At 35.8% G+C, this 19,856-nt stretch overlaps 1 protein-coding gene and 1 pseudogene across 4 annotated transcripts in view; both read left to right on the top strand.

Annotated features, from left to right (window-relative positions):
* The window catches only part of LOC143379360 (aldo-keto reductase family 1 member C1-like), a 33,699-nt gene that overhangs the window by 1,687 nt on the left and 12,156 nt on the right, over positions 1-19,856 (top strand). For 2 of the 4 annotated variants that reach the window (XR_013088474.1, XM_076831928.1), the window contains exons 2-8: positions 431-549; positions 6,495-6,549; positions 14,970-15,141; positions 17,122-17,289; positions 18,215-18,331; positions 19,007-19,084; positions 19,522-19,644. Coding sequence is in view for 1 of the 4 variants with exons in the window: in XM_076831928.1 (XP_076688043.1) it covers positions 480-549; positions 6,495-6,549; positions 14,970-15,141; positions 17,122-17,289; positions 18,215-18,331; positions 19,007-19,084; positions 19,522-19,644 (783 nt within the window). In the remaining 3 variants the exon portion in view is untranslated. The remainder of the gene's footprint in view (positions 1-430; positions 550-6,494; positions 6,550-14,969; positions 15,142-17,121; positions 17,290-18,214; positions 18,332-19,006; positions 19,085-19,521; positions 19,645-19,856) is intronic. The other 2 variants (XR_013088475.1, XR_013088476.1) reach the window with 2 other exon arrangements.
* On the top strand, positions 11,146-12,270 carry LOC143412212 (mitochondrial carrier homolog 2 pseudogene; annotated as a pseudogene).

Raw genomic sequence — 19,856 nt, 5'->3', positions numbered from 1 at the left:
AAAATCAGTTCCATCAAGCTTTGCTCTTTACATTGACACAATGTGGCATATTGTGAACACCCCCAATTTCAGGTACTCCGGAGGGCCACCTAATTCTGAACTATGTCACCTTGATGGAGAAATGATTCTTGGAACCTGTAACCTGACTTCTTACCAAGGTCTTCATGTTTCCTCTAAGTAGTCTATTGGGAGTTGGGAGGAGCTAGAGGAGATTGTGTGAACACCAAGCACATCTTAACTTGCTTGTAGTTTGACCGTTGAAATCCAAGCATGATCCTGGATGAGGTGGGAAAACTGTAACCATGAGATGGTTTGGAAAAAGCTAGAAAAGTATGAGTTTGTATGTAGAGCAAATGTAACACATGAAGACTTTTCCCAATGGCATCCCCTACCTGCCCAACTCCTTTACCTTACTCGATCTTATTTTCAGATGAAGAGAAGAAAAAAGTAGTGAAATCAGAAGGAAGAGATAAAGCTGAATGGATAGGGAGATGGGTTCCGGGGTAACTTCCTGGGCAGTAGAGCACAAACAGCACCTGCTGATGTATGGTAAGAAACTTATTAAAAAACTAGTTTAAAATCAGGACCTATGTGACTTGGGTCCATGCCTCTCCAAAGAAAGAAAAATGCATGATTCAATATATTGATTGGACTAAAGGCTGAATACCTCATGGACTCTGAATGCCTTACTGGGGTTGAGCAGGGGGCTGACTTAAACCTATAGATACAAACCCCTAGACAACAGCCATTCTTTGTTATCCCTCTCTTGAGATTCCCTCCCTCTTTGGGAGCTCTGCTTTCGTTTATTACCTATCAAAGGAGAATCTAATTAAACTTATAAACTAGAAATAAATCAAAATGACAGTAAAAAATTATCTCTCAATCATAACATTGAATGTAAACAGTCTAAACTCATCAATAAAAAGACATAGGCTGGTAGATTGGATTAAAAAATAAGACTTAACAAGATGCTGTCTCCAAGAGACTCACCACATAGGCAAAGAAATTCATATACTGAGGGTGAAAGGATGGGAAAAAACAATTTATGTAGATCTTGTAAACAAGCAGGGGTTTCAATTCTCAGATAAAGTGGATTTTAAGCTGAAGTTAATCAGAAGAGATAGAGAAGATCATTTTATACTGCTTAAGGGAATCACACAACAAGAAGGAATAACAGTCATAAATATTTATGCCCCATACAATGGAGCACTTACATATATCAAACCAACCTTTCTCAAAATCAAGATTTAAACAGATCACAACACAATAATGCTGGGTAATTGTAACATGTCTCTCCCATCACTAGATTTATTCTTACAAACAAAAACTAAATAATGAAGCTACAAAACTAAAAATACAATTAATAATTTAGACATAACAGACATATGTAGAATATTTCATCTATCAATGACTCAGCACATGGAACATTTTCTAAAATAGAATACATTTTAGGCTGGAACAAGACAGGGATGCCCTCTCTTACCACTCCTATTCAATATAGTCCTTGTAATTCTAGCCATAGCAATTAGATGGAAGAAATTAAAGGGATATGAATAGGAAAAGATGAACTCAAACTATTACTATTTGCTGATGACATGATCCTGTACTTACAGGATCCAAAAAACTCCACCAGAAAACTTCTAGAATTAATAAATGAATTCAGTGAAGTAGCAGGATATAAAATCAACAACCATAAATCAAATACATTTCTATACATCAGTAATGAACCCTCAGAATGAGAAATTAGGAAAATTATCCCATTCACAATAGCCTCAAAAATACATAAATACAATACTTGGGAATCAACTTAAAAAAAGAACTCAAATACCTCTACAATGAAAACTACAGAACACTAAAGAAAGAAATTGAAGAAGACCTCAGAAGATGGAAAGATCTCCCATGTTCTTGGATAGGCAGAATTAATATTGTCAAAATGCCATACTACCAAAACTGTTGTACAGATTTAATGCAATTCCAATTAAAATGCCAACAACAAACCTCATTGAAGTAGAAAAAGCGATCATAAAATTCATTTGGCAAAATAAGAGACTCAGAATAGCCAAAAAACTTCTTAGCAAGAAAAGTGAAGCAGGAGGCATCACAATACCAGACCTTAACTATACTACAGAGCTATAGTGACAAAAATGGCCTGGTATTGGCACCAAAATAGACATGTAGACCAATGGTATAGAATAGAAGACACAGAGACAAACCCACATAAATACAGTTATCTCATACTAGGCAAAGGTGCCAAAAACATATATTGTAGCCTTGTCAACAAATGGTGCCGGGAAAACTAGAAATCTATATGCAGCCAAATGAAATTAAACCACTATCTCTCACCATGCACAAAGCTCAACTTAAAGTGGATCAAGGACCTCAGAATTAGACCAGAGATCCTGCACCTAGTAGAAGAAAAAGTAGACACAAATCTTTATCATGTCGGATTAGGTCCTGACTTCCTTAACCAGATTCCTAAAGTGCAAGAAATAAAATCAAGGATAAATAAATGGGATGGATTCAAACTAAAAAGCTTATTCTCAGCAAAGGAAACCATCAATAATGTGAAGAAGAGTTTCCACAAAGTGGGAGAACATCTTTTCTACATGCATATCAGCTACAGAACTAATCTTCAGGATATATAGAGAACTCAGAAAACTTAACATAAAAAAAATGAATAACCTGGAGCTGGAGTTGTGGCTCAGAAGTGGAACACTTGCCTAGCAGTGTGAGGCCCTGGGTTTTTTTCCTCAGCACTACATAAAAATAAATAAATAAAATAAAGGTATTCTGTCCAACTACACTAAAAAATAATAAATATAAAAAAAATAACCAATCATTAAATGGGCTAAGGAACTGAATAGACACTTCTCAGAAGAAGAGATACCATCAATTAACAAATATATGAAAAAATGTTCAATTTCTCTAGTAATTATAGAAATGCAAATCAAAACTACTCTAAGATTTTATGTCACTCCTATCAGAATGGCAATTATTGAGAACACAAGCAATAATAAATGTTGGCAAAAATGTGGAGAAAAAGGTACACTCATACATGGCTGGTGGGACTACAAATTGGTGCAACCAATCTGGAAAGCAATATGGAGATTCCTTAGGAAACTTGGGATGGAACCACCATTTGACCCAGCTATACCATTTCTGGGTCTATACTCAAAAGACTTAAAATCAGCATACTATAGTGATATAGCTACATCAATGTTCATAGCAGCTCAATTCACAAACTAGATATCCTTCAGTAGATGAATGGATTAAAAAAAGGTGGTACATACACAAAAATGAAATATTACTTAGCATTAAAAGAGAATAAAATTATGGCATTTGCAGGTAAATGGATGGAGTTGGAGAATATCATGCTAAATGAAGTAAGCCAATCCCCAAAACCAAAGGCCAAATGTTGTCTCTGATAAGTGGATGCTAATTCATAATGGGGAGAGGTGTGGGGAGAATGGAGGAATTTTGACTGGGCAAAGGGCATGGGGGCAGGAAAGATTATGGAATGAGATGAACATCATTACCCTAGATACATATATGACAGTGTGACTCTACATTGTGTACAACCAGAGAAATGAAAAGTTGTGCTCTATTTGTATACAATGAATCAAAATGCATTCTGCTATCATATATAACTAATTAGAACAACAATAACAACAACAAAACACCCCATCTTGACATTAATGAAGAAAAAAAGAGATACAAAAAGTCTATATCTGCAATAAAAAGGGAACATCACTACAGATCATGTGGACATTGAAAGGATTAAAAGAGTATATTTTAATAACTTTGTCAAATAAATTTAAAAATGTGGAACTAATGAGAATTTCTAATAATATGAATCCATAACACACATGAAAAATAATAAAACCTGAATATTATTAAAAGAATATATTTTAGGCCACAAAGAAACTCTTAGCAATTATAAACAAATGAGATAATTCCCTGCATTCTATCAGATCATAATGGAATGAAATTAGAAATCCACAATAAAATAAAAAATAGAAAATAACACCTTGACATTAAATAATTAATTATTGAATGATGAATGGATAGCAAAAGAAACCAGAATGAAATAAAAAGATATTAAGAAGTAAATGAGAATAGTGATACAATATATCAAAAATCTTTGGGACACTGTGAAGGTGGTTCTAAGATGAAAATTCATAGCATTGAGTTCATACATTAAAAGAATAGAAAGACAACAAATGAATAATCTAACATTACATCTCAAGGACCTAGCAAAAGGAACAAATCAACAATTAAAATCAACAGAAGACAGGATATAATTAAAATCACAGACAAAAAAAAATAAATGAAATTGAGATTTAAAAAATAATTAAAAAATCAATAAAATAAAAATTGGTTCTTTGCAAGAATAATCAAAGTTGATAAACCTTTAGTCAAGATGACCAAAAGAAAGAGAGAAAATAATCAAATTGTTTAAATACTTGATGAAAAAGGAAATATCACCACAGACACCATGCAAATATAGAGGTCAAAAAAGGCTACTCTGAATATTTCTACTCTAAAAGTTAGAAAATATTGAAGACATTCACAAGTTCCTAGAGACATTTGATTTACCCAAATTGAACCAGGGGGATGTAGGAAATAAGATCAACTTCAAGTAGTAAAATTGGAGAAGCCATCAGAAGCCTACAAAAAAAAGAAAAGTCCAGGACCAGATGGATTTTCAGCTGAGTTCTACTAAACCTTTAAAGAAGAACTATTACCAATTCTCCTCAAATTATTCCATGAACTATAAAAGGAGGAAACTCTTCCAAACACATTCCAAACCAAGACAAAGACATCAAAGAAAGAAAACTTCAGACCAATATCCTTGATGAATATAGATGCAAAAATTCTTAATAAAATACAGGAAAATTGCATACAAAAATACATTAGAAACATAGTGCACCATCACCAAGTGGGTTTCATCCTAGGAATGCAAGGTTGGTTCAACATGTGGAAATCAATAAATGTAATTCATCACATCAATAGATTTAAAGACAAGAATCATATTATCTCAATAGATGCAGAAAAAGCATGTGACAAAATGCAGCACCTCTTTATGCTCAAACCACTAGAAAACCTAGGGATAGTAGGAACATGCCTCAACATTGTAAAAGGTATATATGTTAAACCCAAAGCTTACATCATTCTAAATGGAGAAAAATTGAAAGCATCACCTCTAAAAACTGGAACAAGACAGGGATGCTCTCTTTCACCACTTCACTTCAACATAGTCCTTGAAACTTTAGCCAAAGCAATAAAGCAAAAGAAAGAAATTAAAAAGGATACAAACAGGAAAAGATGAGCTCAAACTATCTCTGCTGACAACGTGGTTTTTTACTATAATAAACCCTGTTACTTGGCCCTGATCCTCGTGTCCATGAATTTTATTGCTCAAATTCATGAGACAAAGAACCAAACTCCATGCTCCATGCTACAATAGTTCAAGAGGGGAAGATCTATAATGTCAGTAGCCATTTGTATAAATTTAAAAAGACAGTTTAAAAGCAGGTTTTACTTCAAGTGACCTTAAATATGTCAATAACCTCTTGTTTTAGTTGTAAAATATAAGTTGAAACTTTCTTTTTTGTATTGATTTTTTTATTGGCACATTCTAATTATACATAATAGTGGGAATCATTAGGCCATATTTGTAATGAGTTAGCTGGAAAAATACTACATTTATTTCTTACTCCTTCACTAATTTGAGTAATGGTTAGTTTTCCATGTTATGGGAAGGGACAGTTGTTGAATATTCTAATTATTCACTGAGGGAGATTTCTGCTATTATTTTGGTTTCTAGTATTTCTTTCTTTTATTTTTAATTTTGTTGGAGAATCTATGTAGCAATAGCAATAAAGAATATTTGTTTATAGTTTTCTTTCTTGTCATGTCTTTGACTGGCTTTTGTATCAGAGTAGTGCTATCTTTGTGAAATGAGTTAGACAGTGTTCCTTCCTCTATAATTTTGGAAGTCTCTTAGGAGAATTGGTGTTAATTCTTCTTTATATGTATGATAGAATTTACCAGCAAAGCCATCTGGTAATGGGCTTTTCTTTGTGAGGAAGCCTTTGCTTACTGATTCAATCTCATAACTACTTGAAGTTCTTTCAAATTTTCTAGTTCTTCATGATTCAGTCTGTTGATTGTGTTTCTAGGAATTTGTTTGATTTGAGTCTATAATTGTTTGTGCACTTGTTTTTCCTTATTGATCTTCCAACTGATTGTGCTATGCTTTGTTAGATATTGGATATTGGAATTTCCCACTATTATTATAGCAATCTCTGTTTCTCTTCAATTCCAGCAATATGTGTTTCACATATTTTGGAATCCTGATGTTTAATATGCATATGTTTATACTTGTTTTGTTCTTGATGAATTAGTCCATTTATCAGTCAGTATATAATGTTCTTGTTTGAATTTTTTCACAGTTTTTAACATAAATTCTATTTTCTCTGACATTACTACAGATACTGTGGATCTCTTTTGGTCACTATTTTCATGGAACATCTTTTCTGTGTTCAGGTACAAGATATTTGTATTTTAGTTTTAAAGTGAATTTCTCATAGAGCATATAGTTGGTTCCTATCCTTTAAATAGTTCATTCTCCCAGTTTATCTGCCTTTTGAGAACTTAATTCACCTATATTTAAAACTATTCACTGAAAAGGAAAGACTTTTGTTATTTTCTCATGTGCATATTCCGGTTTTTGTGCATATTTACCATGGGATTTATCTATCTATCTCTCTAAAATTCATAACAATCTTCTTTGCATGAATATCAATTTATTTTACTTCTTTTCTCTATTCTTATACATCTGTGTCCCCATCTACTTTATATTATTGATGTCACTGCCATTTACTACATGTTTATATACATTGTATACATATTGACATTGACTTAAAATTTTTTGTTTTTGTTTTTAGACAGGGGTTGCTATTTTGCCCAGGCTATCCTTGAAATCCTGGTCTCAAGCCATTCTCCTGCCTCAGCCTCTGAAGTGGCTGAGAATATCAGTGTGTACCACCAAGCCCAGTTTGATTTATATGTTTTGTATAAATCTAGTTTCATTTATTTATTTATTGGTTGGTACTGGGGACTGAATCCAGGGACTCTTTACTACTGAACTTCATCCCCAGCTCTTTTATTTTATTTTTTTTTGGGGGGGACAAGATTTTGCTAAGTTGCTGAGGGTCTCACTAAGTCACTGAGACTGGACTCAAAATTGTCATCCTCCTATCTCAGCTTCCCTAGTCACTGGGATTACAGGTGTGTGTCACTGCCTCTGCCTCTGAATGTTATTTTAAATATTAAAGGAAAAAAAGGAGTTACAAACTAAAATTTCAAAATTGTATGTTGATATATTTGATATTATATTTCACTTTACTAGATATCTTCACATCTTCATATGACTTTTAGCTTTATGTAACATCCCCTCATTTCTACCTGAATAATGTAGCATTTCTGGTAGTGCAGTTATAATAACAATGCATTATTTTTAGCTTTTGTTTGTCTTGGATTGCCTTATTAACTCCCTAATTTTTGGAGGACATTTTTGCCAGAGAGAATTTTTTTTTCTGTCATAGAAAATGATGCATTAAGCAGAATTTATTTCCAAGATCTTCAAAGATTATTACAAACACAAAGTATCCTTCTAAAAGTATCCTACATTAAATCAGAGGCACATCATCAAAGTCAAACATTTGTGACATGAAGAATTCTTTAAGGTCATAATATTTTCACATTACTTTGTTTTTAACCATTAGCAATGTTCTGTATGTAGGTCCTACTTTAAACATTTTAAACATTTTTTAAAGGCATGAAATAATGTAGTATCTTTTTAAAAGTGCAACCACAACTATAAAGTAAAGAAACTTAAAAAGAGATCAAATCTGCTTCATACACAAGTTGGGACAACCTAATATACATCATAACATGAATCTTTCTAAGCAAATTTATTAAGAAACATCTCCTGTTTAGTGTTAAAAATAAAACAGTTTTTTTTTTTATTTAGGAAAAAACCCAAGGCATCATTTGATTGGTAAAGTCTATTCTTCCCCTCAATTTTATACTTTCTTGTCTTTATTTAGTAATCGTAAATTTATGATAGAACAAACTTTATTATAGTATAAAAATCACAGGAACAACAAATTACAAATACTCCATTTTAAAATAAAATGTGTTTCCTTCCTAAAATGTAAACATCCAGTTAATAAAACATACACGATTTTCTAGGTATAGCAACACTTATTAAAGAGGTGTACTTTGGTGTATTTGGTGGTAAGGTTTTTATCTTAATACAAAGCACTTCTTCAGGAGAACCAAGCCAATATTAATTAAAACAATTTCATTTCTTCACTCAGTTTCCTTATTTGAGTAGAAAACCATTAATTACTGTAGAATTCTGGCTGTAGGACCAGGACACAGGAAAGGTCTGAAATATCTCAGTCATTTGGCTAAAGAAAAGTGTTTTCTTGAGACTTGGAGTCAGTCATTCATTACTTCCTGTCGAAGGCATTTTCAACAAACTTCTTCCCAGTCTTCAGAGAAAAGTGCAGGATCTGGGCTCTTGGAAGGGGTTGCTTCTGGCTGGAACTCCCACCTGCAGAGCATCCTTACAGGCACTCTGCAGGCAGTACTGCAGAGGCTCTGCTGGGCCTGAGAGACCTTGATCCTCCAGCTGGACTGGCTCTACCTGGTGCTGCAGGGAACTCATGCTGGTCTGGAAGACAAGGTGGTGGTAGATGCTAGCTCTGGGGGTGGCTGCCAGAGAGAATTTTTGATTGTCAGTTTTTTTCTCCCGTCATTTTAAATACAGCATTCCACTGGTTCTCCAAAATTTCTGGTAAAGATGTCTGTTGATTTTTATTCTCCAGGATTCCTTGTACCTCATGAATCAAATTTCTCTTGTGCTTTCAAGATGGCCTTTGCCTTTTGACAATTTGATTATAATGTATGTGGGTCTTGGTCTCTTTGAATTTATCTGAAGTTCTTCTTTTAGCTTGCTGTACTTGTGTATTCATATCTTTCATCAATTCTGGGATGTTTTTGATGACTGTAATCTTCAGATAATCTCAGTGTCCCACACTCTCTCTCTCTTTCTCCTTCTGAAATTCAATACTGTTAATGCTAGTGGGCCACCATCAAGCCACTTAGGGACTGCTCACTTCTCTTTATTCATTTTTTAGTTCTTTAAACTCAATTGATTTCTAGTATTCTACCTTCAATATGTTGGGTTTTTTACTGTTTCTATTAAATTTACTCTTTTTGACTCTCTGGTTAGGTTTTTTAATTTTTTCTCATTTCATTATTCAGCTTCAGAATTTCTGTTTTGTTTCTTTTTTCCCCCACAATTTCTATTGTTACTCTTATTTTGTGCATATATAATTTTCGTGATTTCCTTTAGTATTCCTGTGTGCACATTTGCTTTAGTAATTTTAGCATGTTTAAGACAATTGTTTTACTTTTTTCCTTTGCATGAAGTCTAATGGCTGTACTTCTTTAGGAGATCAGTTTATTTTCTTCCTCATAGTGAATAAGCCATATTTTTTGTTTCTTTGTATGCATTTTAAAAAATTAAGCATTTAAAAATCCACTGATCTCACTATCTACAGATTTGTTTCACATTATGAAAATTCTTAACTAATATGCTTCTCATGATTCTGGTCTTAGGATCAGTCTAACATGAAAACTTTAGGTCTATTCAGTTCTTTATGAGCATGATTCTTGCCCAAACTATTTGAGGTTTTTTGTTTTCCCTGAATCAAGATTATTTTTGAATGTGCAAATATTCCTAAAGTTCACACCTTAGTTTCTCCCTAGATGGTCTATTGTTTGTCTTTACCCCTAATTTCTTGACCATGGCATCTGTGATTCTATAGTCCCCCTATATCCCTAAGGAAACATTCTAATTGCTTTTCTCCAATTTAGACCAAACAGACAGCAGTTGAAAAACCAGCCCCTTCCTCAGAGCAAAGCCTGTCCAAGGAAGGGGGCATGACCCTTGTCCTTGGAGAGACCCACAGAGCACTCCTAGACACATACCCACTCTGCTGAGTTGTTTATCTACAAATAACAGGAGAGATCTGCTGCGCCAGATGTCCCTGACTCAGTCAGGCTAGGTGGGGACCCATAGCAACCCCCTACCAGCCACCAATCAGCATGAGACAGGAAAAATACCTGGGATGCCAGATGACCCTCCCAGTAGTTTATGGTGGTTGATAATGTGTCAGGAAACCATGTAGTTCAGAACGAACACCCCTCTTGGCTTAAACCAATCAGTTCAAATGAATCCCCCTCTTGTACTAACCATTCACCCCTACCCAAATTGTTCCTGCCAGTGAATGTGCTAATCATGTTTTAGAGTTGTTTGATTTTCTCACATCAGTGTGTGATGATTTGTTAAGAGATGCTAAGATGTATGTGGGGTCCCTGCCTTCCCCAAAGAATGTATAAAACTGCTGCAAACCCTGGGCTTGGGGGCCTCTCAGTGTCACCAGTTGCTGTGTGTGCTTGGAGGACCAAGCTAGCTTGTAATAAACACCTGTTTGCTGCTTACATGGATCTGGGTCTCTGGTGGTCTTTTGGGGGTCCCAAATTCGAACATAACACAGTCTTTCAAGAGTCCCAGAAGGTTGGAATGTTGCAGATGAGATCTCTCTTCACTCTGGTTTCAGAGAAGAAGTTGGTAATAGGGTTGAAGCCACCTACAGACCAAAATTGCACCATGCTAGGCAAGGCAGGGGTGCAATCACAGTGAAATTTCCTGCCACTTTAAATCTGATTTTTCTTGCTTGGGTATTCACTTTGTCTAGTATAGACATTTGGATATTTATCCAATCTCCTCTAAAGTCATTTGGCTCATGTCACCTTGTGTTTTCATGTTTCTTTGAGATTTTGGACCTACTTAGTTCAACATTTTGCTGATACCACTTTATTATGGTAAATTTTCAATTGTACCGTAAGATTTTCTTGTATTAATGCATTATAGTTGAAATAACTATTTTCAAACATTGTAATTAAGAGCATTTCTAATTTTTTGAGTAAATATTGTTGAGAAACATCATAAATTAAATAAAATAGGGGGACGGGGCGGGCCGGTGCGCACGTGCTGGGGGCGGGCCAGTGGAGCCGGCGGCCCTGGCACGTGATCTGCGACCGGCTCTGGCGCTTGGTGGCTAGGTCTGTCTGTCCGTCCGCGGGTGCCATCATGGCGGACGCGGCCAGTCAGGTTCTCCTGGGCTCCGGTCTCACCATCCTGTCTCAGCCGCTCATGTACGTGAAAGTGCTCATCCAGGTGGGATATGAGCCTCTTGCCCCAACAATAGGACGAAATATTTTTGGGCGGCAAGTATGTCAGCTTCCTGGTCTCTTTTGTTACCCCCAGCACATCGCAAGTATGGATGGGAGGCGTGGGTTGTTCACAGGCTTAACTCCGAGACTGTGTTCAGGAGTCCTTGGAACTGTTGTCCACGGTAAAGTTTCACAGCATTACCAGGAATTCGACAAGGTTGAGGAGTTAGGACCTGCAGATGTGCAAAAAGAAGGTTCGTCTTCCTTTGACCGAGTTATCTAAGAGACAACTCGAGAGATGATCGCTCCTTCTGCTGCTACCCTCATCACACGTCCCTTCCACGTGATCACTCTGAGATCTATGGTACAGTTCATTGGCAGAGAATCCAAGTACTGTGGACTCTGTGACTCCATAGTAACCATCTATCGGGAAGAGGGCATTCTGGGATTTTTTGCGGGTCTAATTCCTCGCCTCCTAGGTGACATCATTTCTTTGTGGCTCTGTAACTCACTGGCCTACCTCGTCAATACCTATGCACTGGATAGCGGGGTTTCCACCATGAATGAGATGAAAAGTTAGTCCCAAGCTGTCACAGGATTTTTTTTGCCAGTATGTTGACGTATCCCTTTGTGCTTGTATCTAACCTTATGGCCGTCAACAACTGTGGGCTTGCTGGTGGATGCCCGCCTTATTCCCCAATATATAGTTCTTGGATAGATTGCTGGTGCACGCTACAGAAAGAGGGAAATATGAGCCGAGGAAATAGCTGGTTTTTCCGGAAGGTCCCTTTTGGGAAGACTTATTGTTGTGACCTGAGAATGTTAATTTGAAGATGTGGGGCAGGGACAGTGACATTTCTATAGTCCCAGACGCACAGAATTATGGGAGAGAATGTTGATTTCTATACAGTGTGGCGCGCTTTTTTAATAATCATTTAATCTTGGGAAAATGGAGGTGACTGGTGTCTGCCTTTTTTGTTCTTTTTCCTAGCACATCATTTACCACTGATATTCCCCCATTAGTTATTCTGAAATGGGACATTTATTGCTCCAGATTCTTGTTTTATGTAAACTAAAGGAAAAAAAAAACTTATACTTTCCTAAAGGTACCGGCAGGTGGTTGTTGATTTCAGTCTCAATTTAAGGCTTTGTAAAATGAAGAGTAGAATCCCAAGAAGAAATGCTTCTGTAAAATTTAAGGAATTAAAAAGGCATATTATATAGGAGGTTATGAATTACTTTTTCTGGCATAGACCATAATAAGTCAACAACTATTAGAGTTGGCCTCCCATTATATGCTTCTAAGCATTTAATTAAAACCTTGTCTTTTATACTTCAAAGAAAGGACAGACAGTATGTTGCTAAATTACCGTAGAAAAATCTCTACATGAGCCATCCATGTCTATTGTAGAGGGAAAAAAAAATGTCACCAACAACAAAGAGAAAGAATGATTGTAAAGAATAAGATTTGGAAAGAAAGTATGATGACATTTTTTTTCCCCCATGTAAAGAAGTTTTTGTTTTTACCTAAAATATGGAAAGCAAATAGTGTGGCAGTAGCCCCCTTCTCTAAGAGCTAGGTATTGGCCAGTCCCTAAATTCCATCACTATATGGTTCTCATTATTTCGATCTTTTGTTCCTAAGTCTTTTGTTTTGTTTCCTTTTTGTTATTTTTGCAAAAGGTGAGTAATTTGTTTTAATTCCTGACGACACCCTCAGAAAGCGTATTTGTATCTGGGAATATGGACGTAAGTCCACAGGGTTCTTAGGATATTTATCACCTCGCATGTCATACCCTCAGGCATGTTAATAAATGATTGGAAGAAAAATCACTTTCAAAGGAAATAAAATTCAACTCAGGCATAAAGCTCCTATTTATTCAGGGCTTTTGAAAACAGGTTATGCCCTAAAATGAGAAAGCCTGTGGTTTCACTTATTTAATCTACTGGGACTTTGCCAAATGAGTAAGCACTTAATTTCCTGCTTCTAGATTTGTCTGTCAAAGTAGCAGCACCCGTAATATTAGGTAACTGGGGCACATAGGGGTCTTCTCCCTCCTGTAGGGTTTAGGCTACAACCTGAAGCTCATGAGACTAGCTTAGCTCGAAATGTCTTTGATGTCAAATATTCTGTCTTAAAAAGTAATGTAAGTTTTGTATTTTATTCGATATTATCAGAATTTGTTTTAATATAAAAATGTTTTACATTACCTACTTTTTTCTCCCCCCTCCCCCCTCAAAAAAAATCTTCAAGTAAAGCTGATCTAGGAAAACTTTAAAAATAAAATAAAATAAATAAATAAAATATCTTTACAATTTTTTTGTGTATTTTCTCTTTTGGTATTGAGGATTGAATCCAGGGACCCTCTACCACCAAGCTACACTTCCAACCCCTGTCCCCACCAGTTTTTTTTGCAGTTTTTGACAGGGTCTAATGAAGTCACCACCTTTGAATTTTGTGATCCTTTTGCCTAAGTCTCTAAATAGTGTAATTATAGGATTTTGTTACTTTTTCATAAACCATATTTTATAAAAACTTTTTTGAAACTGAATGACAGATAAAACACTCAGAAAATTGTAAATTATATCTAAATACTGAATAACTATAATAACTATGTTATCAAGTAATTTTTTGCAACATTGTAAGGATAGCACCAGTGTCAGCACTAGATATTCATATTATAAAGAAACAAGAAATTTGCTGATGAAAAATGCAAAAGGCAAATTTTCTTTCAATATCAACTTTCAATTTTTTTAATCAAAGGTCACTTTTTTGAAATATGCCAATTTATCTTTTATCTAAGTTGTATACATATTTGCATCTCTCTGTGTGCATAAAATAAAAGGGCTAACAAAAAGTTACTATTTAATCAACTTTTTGTTGCTGTGACAAAAATACCTGACAAGAACCATTTAGAGTAGGAAAAGTTTACTTTTGCTCACAGTTTCAAAGGTTCATTTCATGGTCAACTGATTCTATTGTTTTGGGCCTGAGGTAAAGCAGAACATCATGGTGGAACGATGTAGTGGAGGAAAATATGGTAGCCAGAAAGGAAAGAGACAGACAGGGAGGGAAGGGATGAAGGGGGAGAGAAAAGAGCCAGGGACAAAATATAATCCCCAAATACATGCCCCTAGTAACCTTCTTCCTCTAGACACAACCCACCTGCCTACAGTTACCACCCAGTAATTCATTCAAATTATTACTCCATCAAATGGATTAACCCACTGCTTAAGTTACAGTTCTTATAATCTAATAATTTCACCTCTGAACATTGCTACATTCACTAACACATGAGCTTTTTAGGGGGACACCTCATATCCAAACCATAACAGATAGTTAATTGTTTGAAATGATACATGATAAAAAGGTGACTTCATTGTATCAAAGAAATTGGTAGCTGGTATTTTTTGCTTATTTAATGCATGGCCAATAATCATCACCAAATGTCTTATAATAATTTGCAATAATGTGGGGACTCTGATTACAAAAATTTCTTTTGCAAGAAATTAATGATTATTACTATTTGATAATTTACTTAAGAACCCACTTTTATAAAAAGTAAACTGTCTCTAATGCTGTTTTATTTTTGTGGAATACTTCTTTAAACTTGCTCCTCCTCCATGACACTTTACCCATAAACTCTGAACAGGAAGACTCAACATAGCCTGTTTGTGGTTAAAATAACCTGTGAAGGCAGAAGACAGAACAGTGTGTGCTTAGCCAGTGGAGTGACAGCTATGGATCACAAACATCAGTGTGTGGCACTAAATGATGGCTATTTCATTCCTGTACTAGGATTTGGCACCAGTGTACCTGATAAGGTAACAGTAGTGTCTTGGGCTTCAGGGTCTGTAAAAAAAGAAAAGTTTTAAGATGGGTGAATGCTGGCTTGAATTTTCAAGTTTGTGTGATTTAGGGGGAAATCACGTGGTCATCAGTTTTCCAGGCTAGAGCTAATCCATATTCCAGAGAGAAGGATATCATTCTATACTCTGCCTTGTGGTATGATCCTGTGAACGCCTACTGATTATTCTGGGCTTTTCATATCAGCAATAAAGAAAGCTGTTTTGCTTTCTTATCATCTCTGTTACTGGAGCAGGACTTTCAAAAATTTTTCCATTGCATAACAACTTGGCTAACTGAAACAAAAGCCCTAATTTATGACCGATCTTGGCTTTCCACATATCTTCCTCACTATGCTTCAACATTTCTAGCTTTTGATTTTATGTAAGAGGCATGCAACTCTTCCTTTCAGTTGAACATTTAAGGGGCACAATGCAGAGTATAGTATGATATCCAGAGAGAAGGATATCATACTATACTCTGCATTGTGGTATGATCCTGTGAACGCCTACTGATTATTCTGGGCTTTTCATATCAGCAATAAAGAAAGCTGTTTTGCTTTCTTATCATCTCTGTTACTGGAGCAGGACTTTCAAAAATTTTTCCATTGCATAACAACTTGGCTAACTAAAACAAAAACCCTAATTTTTGACCGATCTTGGCTTTCCACATATCTTCCTCACTATGCTTCAACATTTCTAGCTTTTGATTTTATGTAAGAGGCATGCAACTCTTCCTTTCAGTTGAACATTTAAGGGGCATTGTAGAGAGACAGGGAGAAAGGGGAAGGGTGGGGGAAATATACAGTTGGTAGAACAGTTAGAACCCATGAGGTATTTTCCCAATAAGTTTATTGTCTTATGTGGGTCTGGTTCATGGCACCCCAAACAATTACAATAGCAATATCAAATATCACTGACCAAAGTTTACCATTATACCCATAATGAATATGAAAAGTTTGAGATATTTGTGAGAATTTTCAAGATGTAGAATAGAGTTTGAAATATTGTGAGATTTTTTTCAAAATGCAACATTTTAAAATGATGCCAATAGACTTGCTCCACCCAAGGTTGCCACAACCTTCATTTAACAAAAAAATGCAATGTCTGGGATATGCCACTTAAGTGGGACACAATAAAATGAGGTATGTCAGTATCCGTATTTTACAAATCTTTATTCCTAGTATGTAGACCTGTTCTTTAGTGAGAACGGCTATTTATAAAAAAGATAACATAAGAGACTGTTATAAATAGAATTGTTTATTTTCAAATTGGTACCAGTCTAGCAAGTAACTTGGGTTTCTCACCATTTTCTAACTGATGTCTATCTTAACTATATATACAAATATTAGGGTTTATGACTCTGTTTTTCTTGGGAAACTGGAAGCTTTGTGTGTGCAAATAGAAAGTGTCTGTGAAACCAGCTATTAAAGAAAAATGAGGAATTTAGTCTCTGAACAGCTTTTCTTGAAGATGATTTTCCATTCTTTCTCAAAATTGAATGCCACAGGAACTTATTGTGTTGGGTGTCAATTTACTGGGGGAGAAGTCATTGAATTTTGTATCAAATTTCTTCTATATTCCATCCCATGACTTTGTTTTTTGAAATGATTCTATTTTGAAATGATTTTATTTTATTAACTATATAAATAGTAGCATTAACTAAAAATATGCTGAATGTGAATCCTTCAAACAAATCACTGAGCATGGACATATTCTTTGGAAGCTCAAATGCCAAAGAATATCAACTAATGATTGCTCAGAATTGAAAGTGTTCTTGGGATGCCCAAACTTTCTTTCTACTGGGAAAGATCCAGGTAAATTGAGCTTCTTTTTACCACTTATACATAATTACCCCATAACATAAGGAGAAATTTATTCACATGAAGTCCACTGTTTCTATTTGAAATTCTTCTCATTGCATGGGTCTTAAAATACTTCTTTGTATTGTTCTTCCAGGTTCCTAAGAGTGAGGTAATAAAGGCCACCAAATTAGCAATAGAAGCTGGGTTCCGCCATATTGATTCTGCTTATATATACCAAGTAGAAGAGGAGGTAGGATTGGCCATTAAAAGCAAGATTGAAGATGGCACTGTGAAGAGAGAAGACATATTCTACACTTCAAAGGTATTACGTATGTGCATACTTATTTAATGCCATTGTGTGCAGATGACAATATATGATTGGATCAGTAGCTTTTTGGTAAGTTATTGCTTATTAGTACAACTTTTATTTACAAGTTTTTGTATTAAAACTAGGAAAGAAAACAGATAAAGATGGTGTCTTTCACATCATTGGAGGGCCCAAATTTATGACTATAATATGAAGTTGTTTTACTTTTACGAATATCAGATCAAAGCAGTGTGATTCATCATGGACTACATAATCAGAATTATGACCGGATAATGGCTTTTCTTATCTTCTTGGTGACTTTCTAAAATATGTTATTCTGAATCTCAATTTTTACTTTGTTAATCAGAGACAGCAATATAAGAGAGATGTTTAGTTATCAAAAAGACATATCTATGTTGTGTTCTACTGTGTTCTGCACATGTTAACCTGTTCTAAACAGTTTCTTCAACTCTTTAAATAAAAAGGATACAAATTCTTCCCCATCTGGTAGAATAACTAAGAGATTTAGACTAAGTTTGTTTACTATTTTGTAACTCAATCAAACATAATTTAGATAATGGGCATTGTTATTTGAGAAAGAACTTTATCTCTTGGATCACTTCATTCCATGTTCAGTAGGTATATGGACAATAGCCAAATAGTAAGGTTTATATGTTCAAGACAGATGAAAAGAAACAAAGGAAAGAAGAGAGTTATATTTCCCTGATGGTCAACAGTTTCCAACCAGCAGAAAAATGTCTCTGCATTAGGTAAAACAAAACTCATGCATTTGTCAACAAATATGCCATAAAGAATTGCTAAAAGGAAAACTGTAAAGAAATACCAACAAACCAGCTGGTATTGATGTCTAGATGATAAAATTTTGTCAACAAAACTGGCTAGAGTATTAATTCCAAATTTCATTCTTTAACCTCTGCAGCTTTGGTCCACTTTTCATAAACCAGATTTAGTCCAACCATCCTTGGAACAGTCACTGAAAAAACTTCAGCTGGACTATGTTGACCTATTTCTCATTCATTTTCCTCTACCTTTGCAGGTAAGGGGTTTGGGTGTAACTTGTTTCCTTTCCACCTTCCCTTATCCCTGCATTCCAACACGTTGGCTTCATTTTCATCTCATCATTTTTCATTGGTAAAACATAATGCCTTGGGACAGTTTAAGACTCATTGATGGTAATACTTGAGAGTTACTTTGGCTTTCTGACACCCATATTAATCTAAGAAAAAACCCCACCAAGATACTGACCCTGCTTGGTTCATATGCATGCTCCTGGACCATCATATGTCCAGGGGCATAAGGATTTCTGATCCTTTCACCTGGGTCATGAACACAAGCCATTTATCACTGGATATCAAGGCTATGTAATTATTTATGGCCTTTCCCAATAGGGAGAAGTGTTTTCCAAAGGAAAGTATAGGGGCTGAAAAAAATTAACAGAAGTTCTATGAAACCCCCACCAGGACCTGAGAACATAGTATTTATTTTACATATGAAAGATCTAAAGGATTAAGGAAAAACCTGTCTCCAAAGGACATTCCTTACCACTTCAAATGCAAAATATTTTACAAATACCAGGATCTAGAATATAGCTCCACCTTCTTTATGAAAACTTAATGTCCCATGCACACCCGCCCCCCAAAGTACCTGGCAGCATAGTTAATTGTTGCAACACAGTTTGGTGAAATCTCTAAAATGACGGCTTCTATTCCAGTCTGGGATGTCATTATTACCCAAAGATGAACAAGGAAAAGCAATATCTGAAGCAGTGGATCTCTGTGACACATGGGAGGTGAGTACTTGGAGGAGAGAGTGTGGAGGAGCAAGTTGGTAGAGGAAGAGTCAGGTCTGACCTGCAACTCTGACAATGGGATATATACCGCTGGACTTCCACATCCACGGCCTTCATGAGGGCTGTTCTGATGCAGTGGTTGGGAGGAAAGCATTACTGGAGAGTAATAGGGAGAAATGGGGAAGGAGTGAGGAGAGTGGGGATAGGCATCTCCCTCTGTCCATAGTCAGTAATCTCTCCCATTTTCTAAGGAGGACACAGGGATTCTCTCTTGTGTCATTATATTTTTCTCCCATTTTCTTGGCAAAGTTTCCTCATCTAGACATCAATACCAGTGGCTTTGTTGGTATTTCTTCACATTTTTCCTCTTAGCAATTCTTTCTGGCATATTTGTTGACAACTACAAGAGCTATTCTTCACAACACCTTCCTCCCCAGGCCATGGAGAAGTGTAAGGATGCAGGGTTGACAAAGTCCATTGGGGTGTCTAATTTTAACTGCCAGCATCTGGAGATGATCCTGAACAAACCAGGGCTCAAATACAAGCCTGTCTGCAACCAGGTGAGCACCCTCCGGCTTCTCTCCTTCTGTTCTTCCTGTGCCACTGACGGGCTTCCATTGGCCATCCTGTCCTGTGCATGGTACCTTTGTGGACTAGAAGATTCTGCAGACAGAGCCTCTGTCTGTATGGGCTTACAGGATGCTCAGATATGACTCTCCTTGACAATACCTTAGCAAAACACTGGGAACATCTTGGGAGAAGCTGTGTTTAT

The sequence above is a fragment of the Callospermophilus lateralis genome, chromosome 13 (assembly GCF_048772815.1).
Source record: "Callospermophilus lateralis isolate mCalLat2 chromosome 13, mCalLat2.hap1, whole genome shotgun sequence".
Taxonomy (NCBI): domain Eukaryota; kingdom Metazoa; phylum Chordata; class Mammalia; order Rodentia; family Sciuridae; genus Callospermophilus; species Callospermophilus lateralis.
This window is presented reverse-complemented; position numbering and strand designations above follow the sequence as displayed.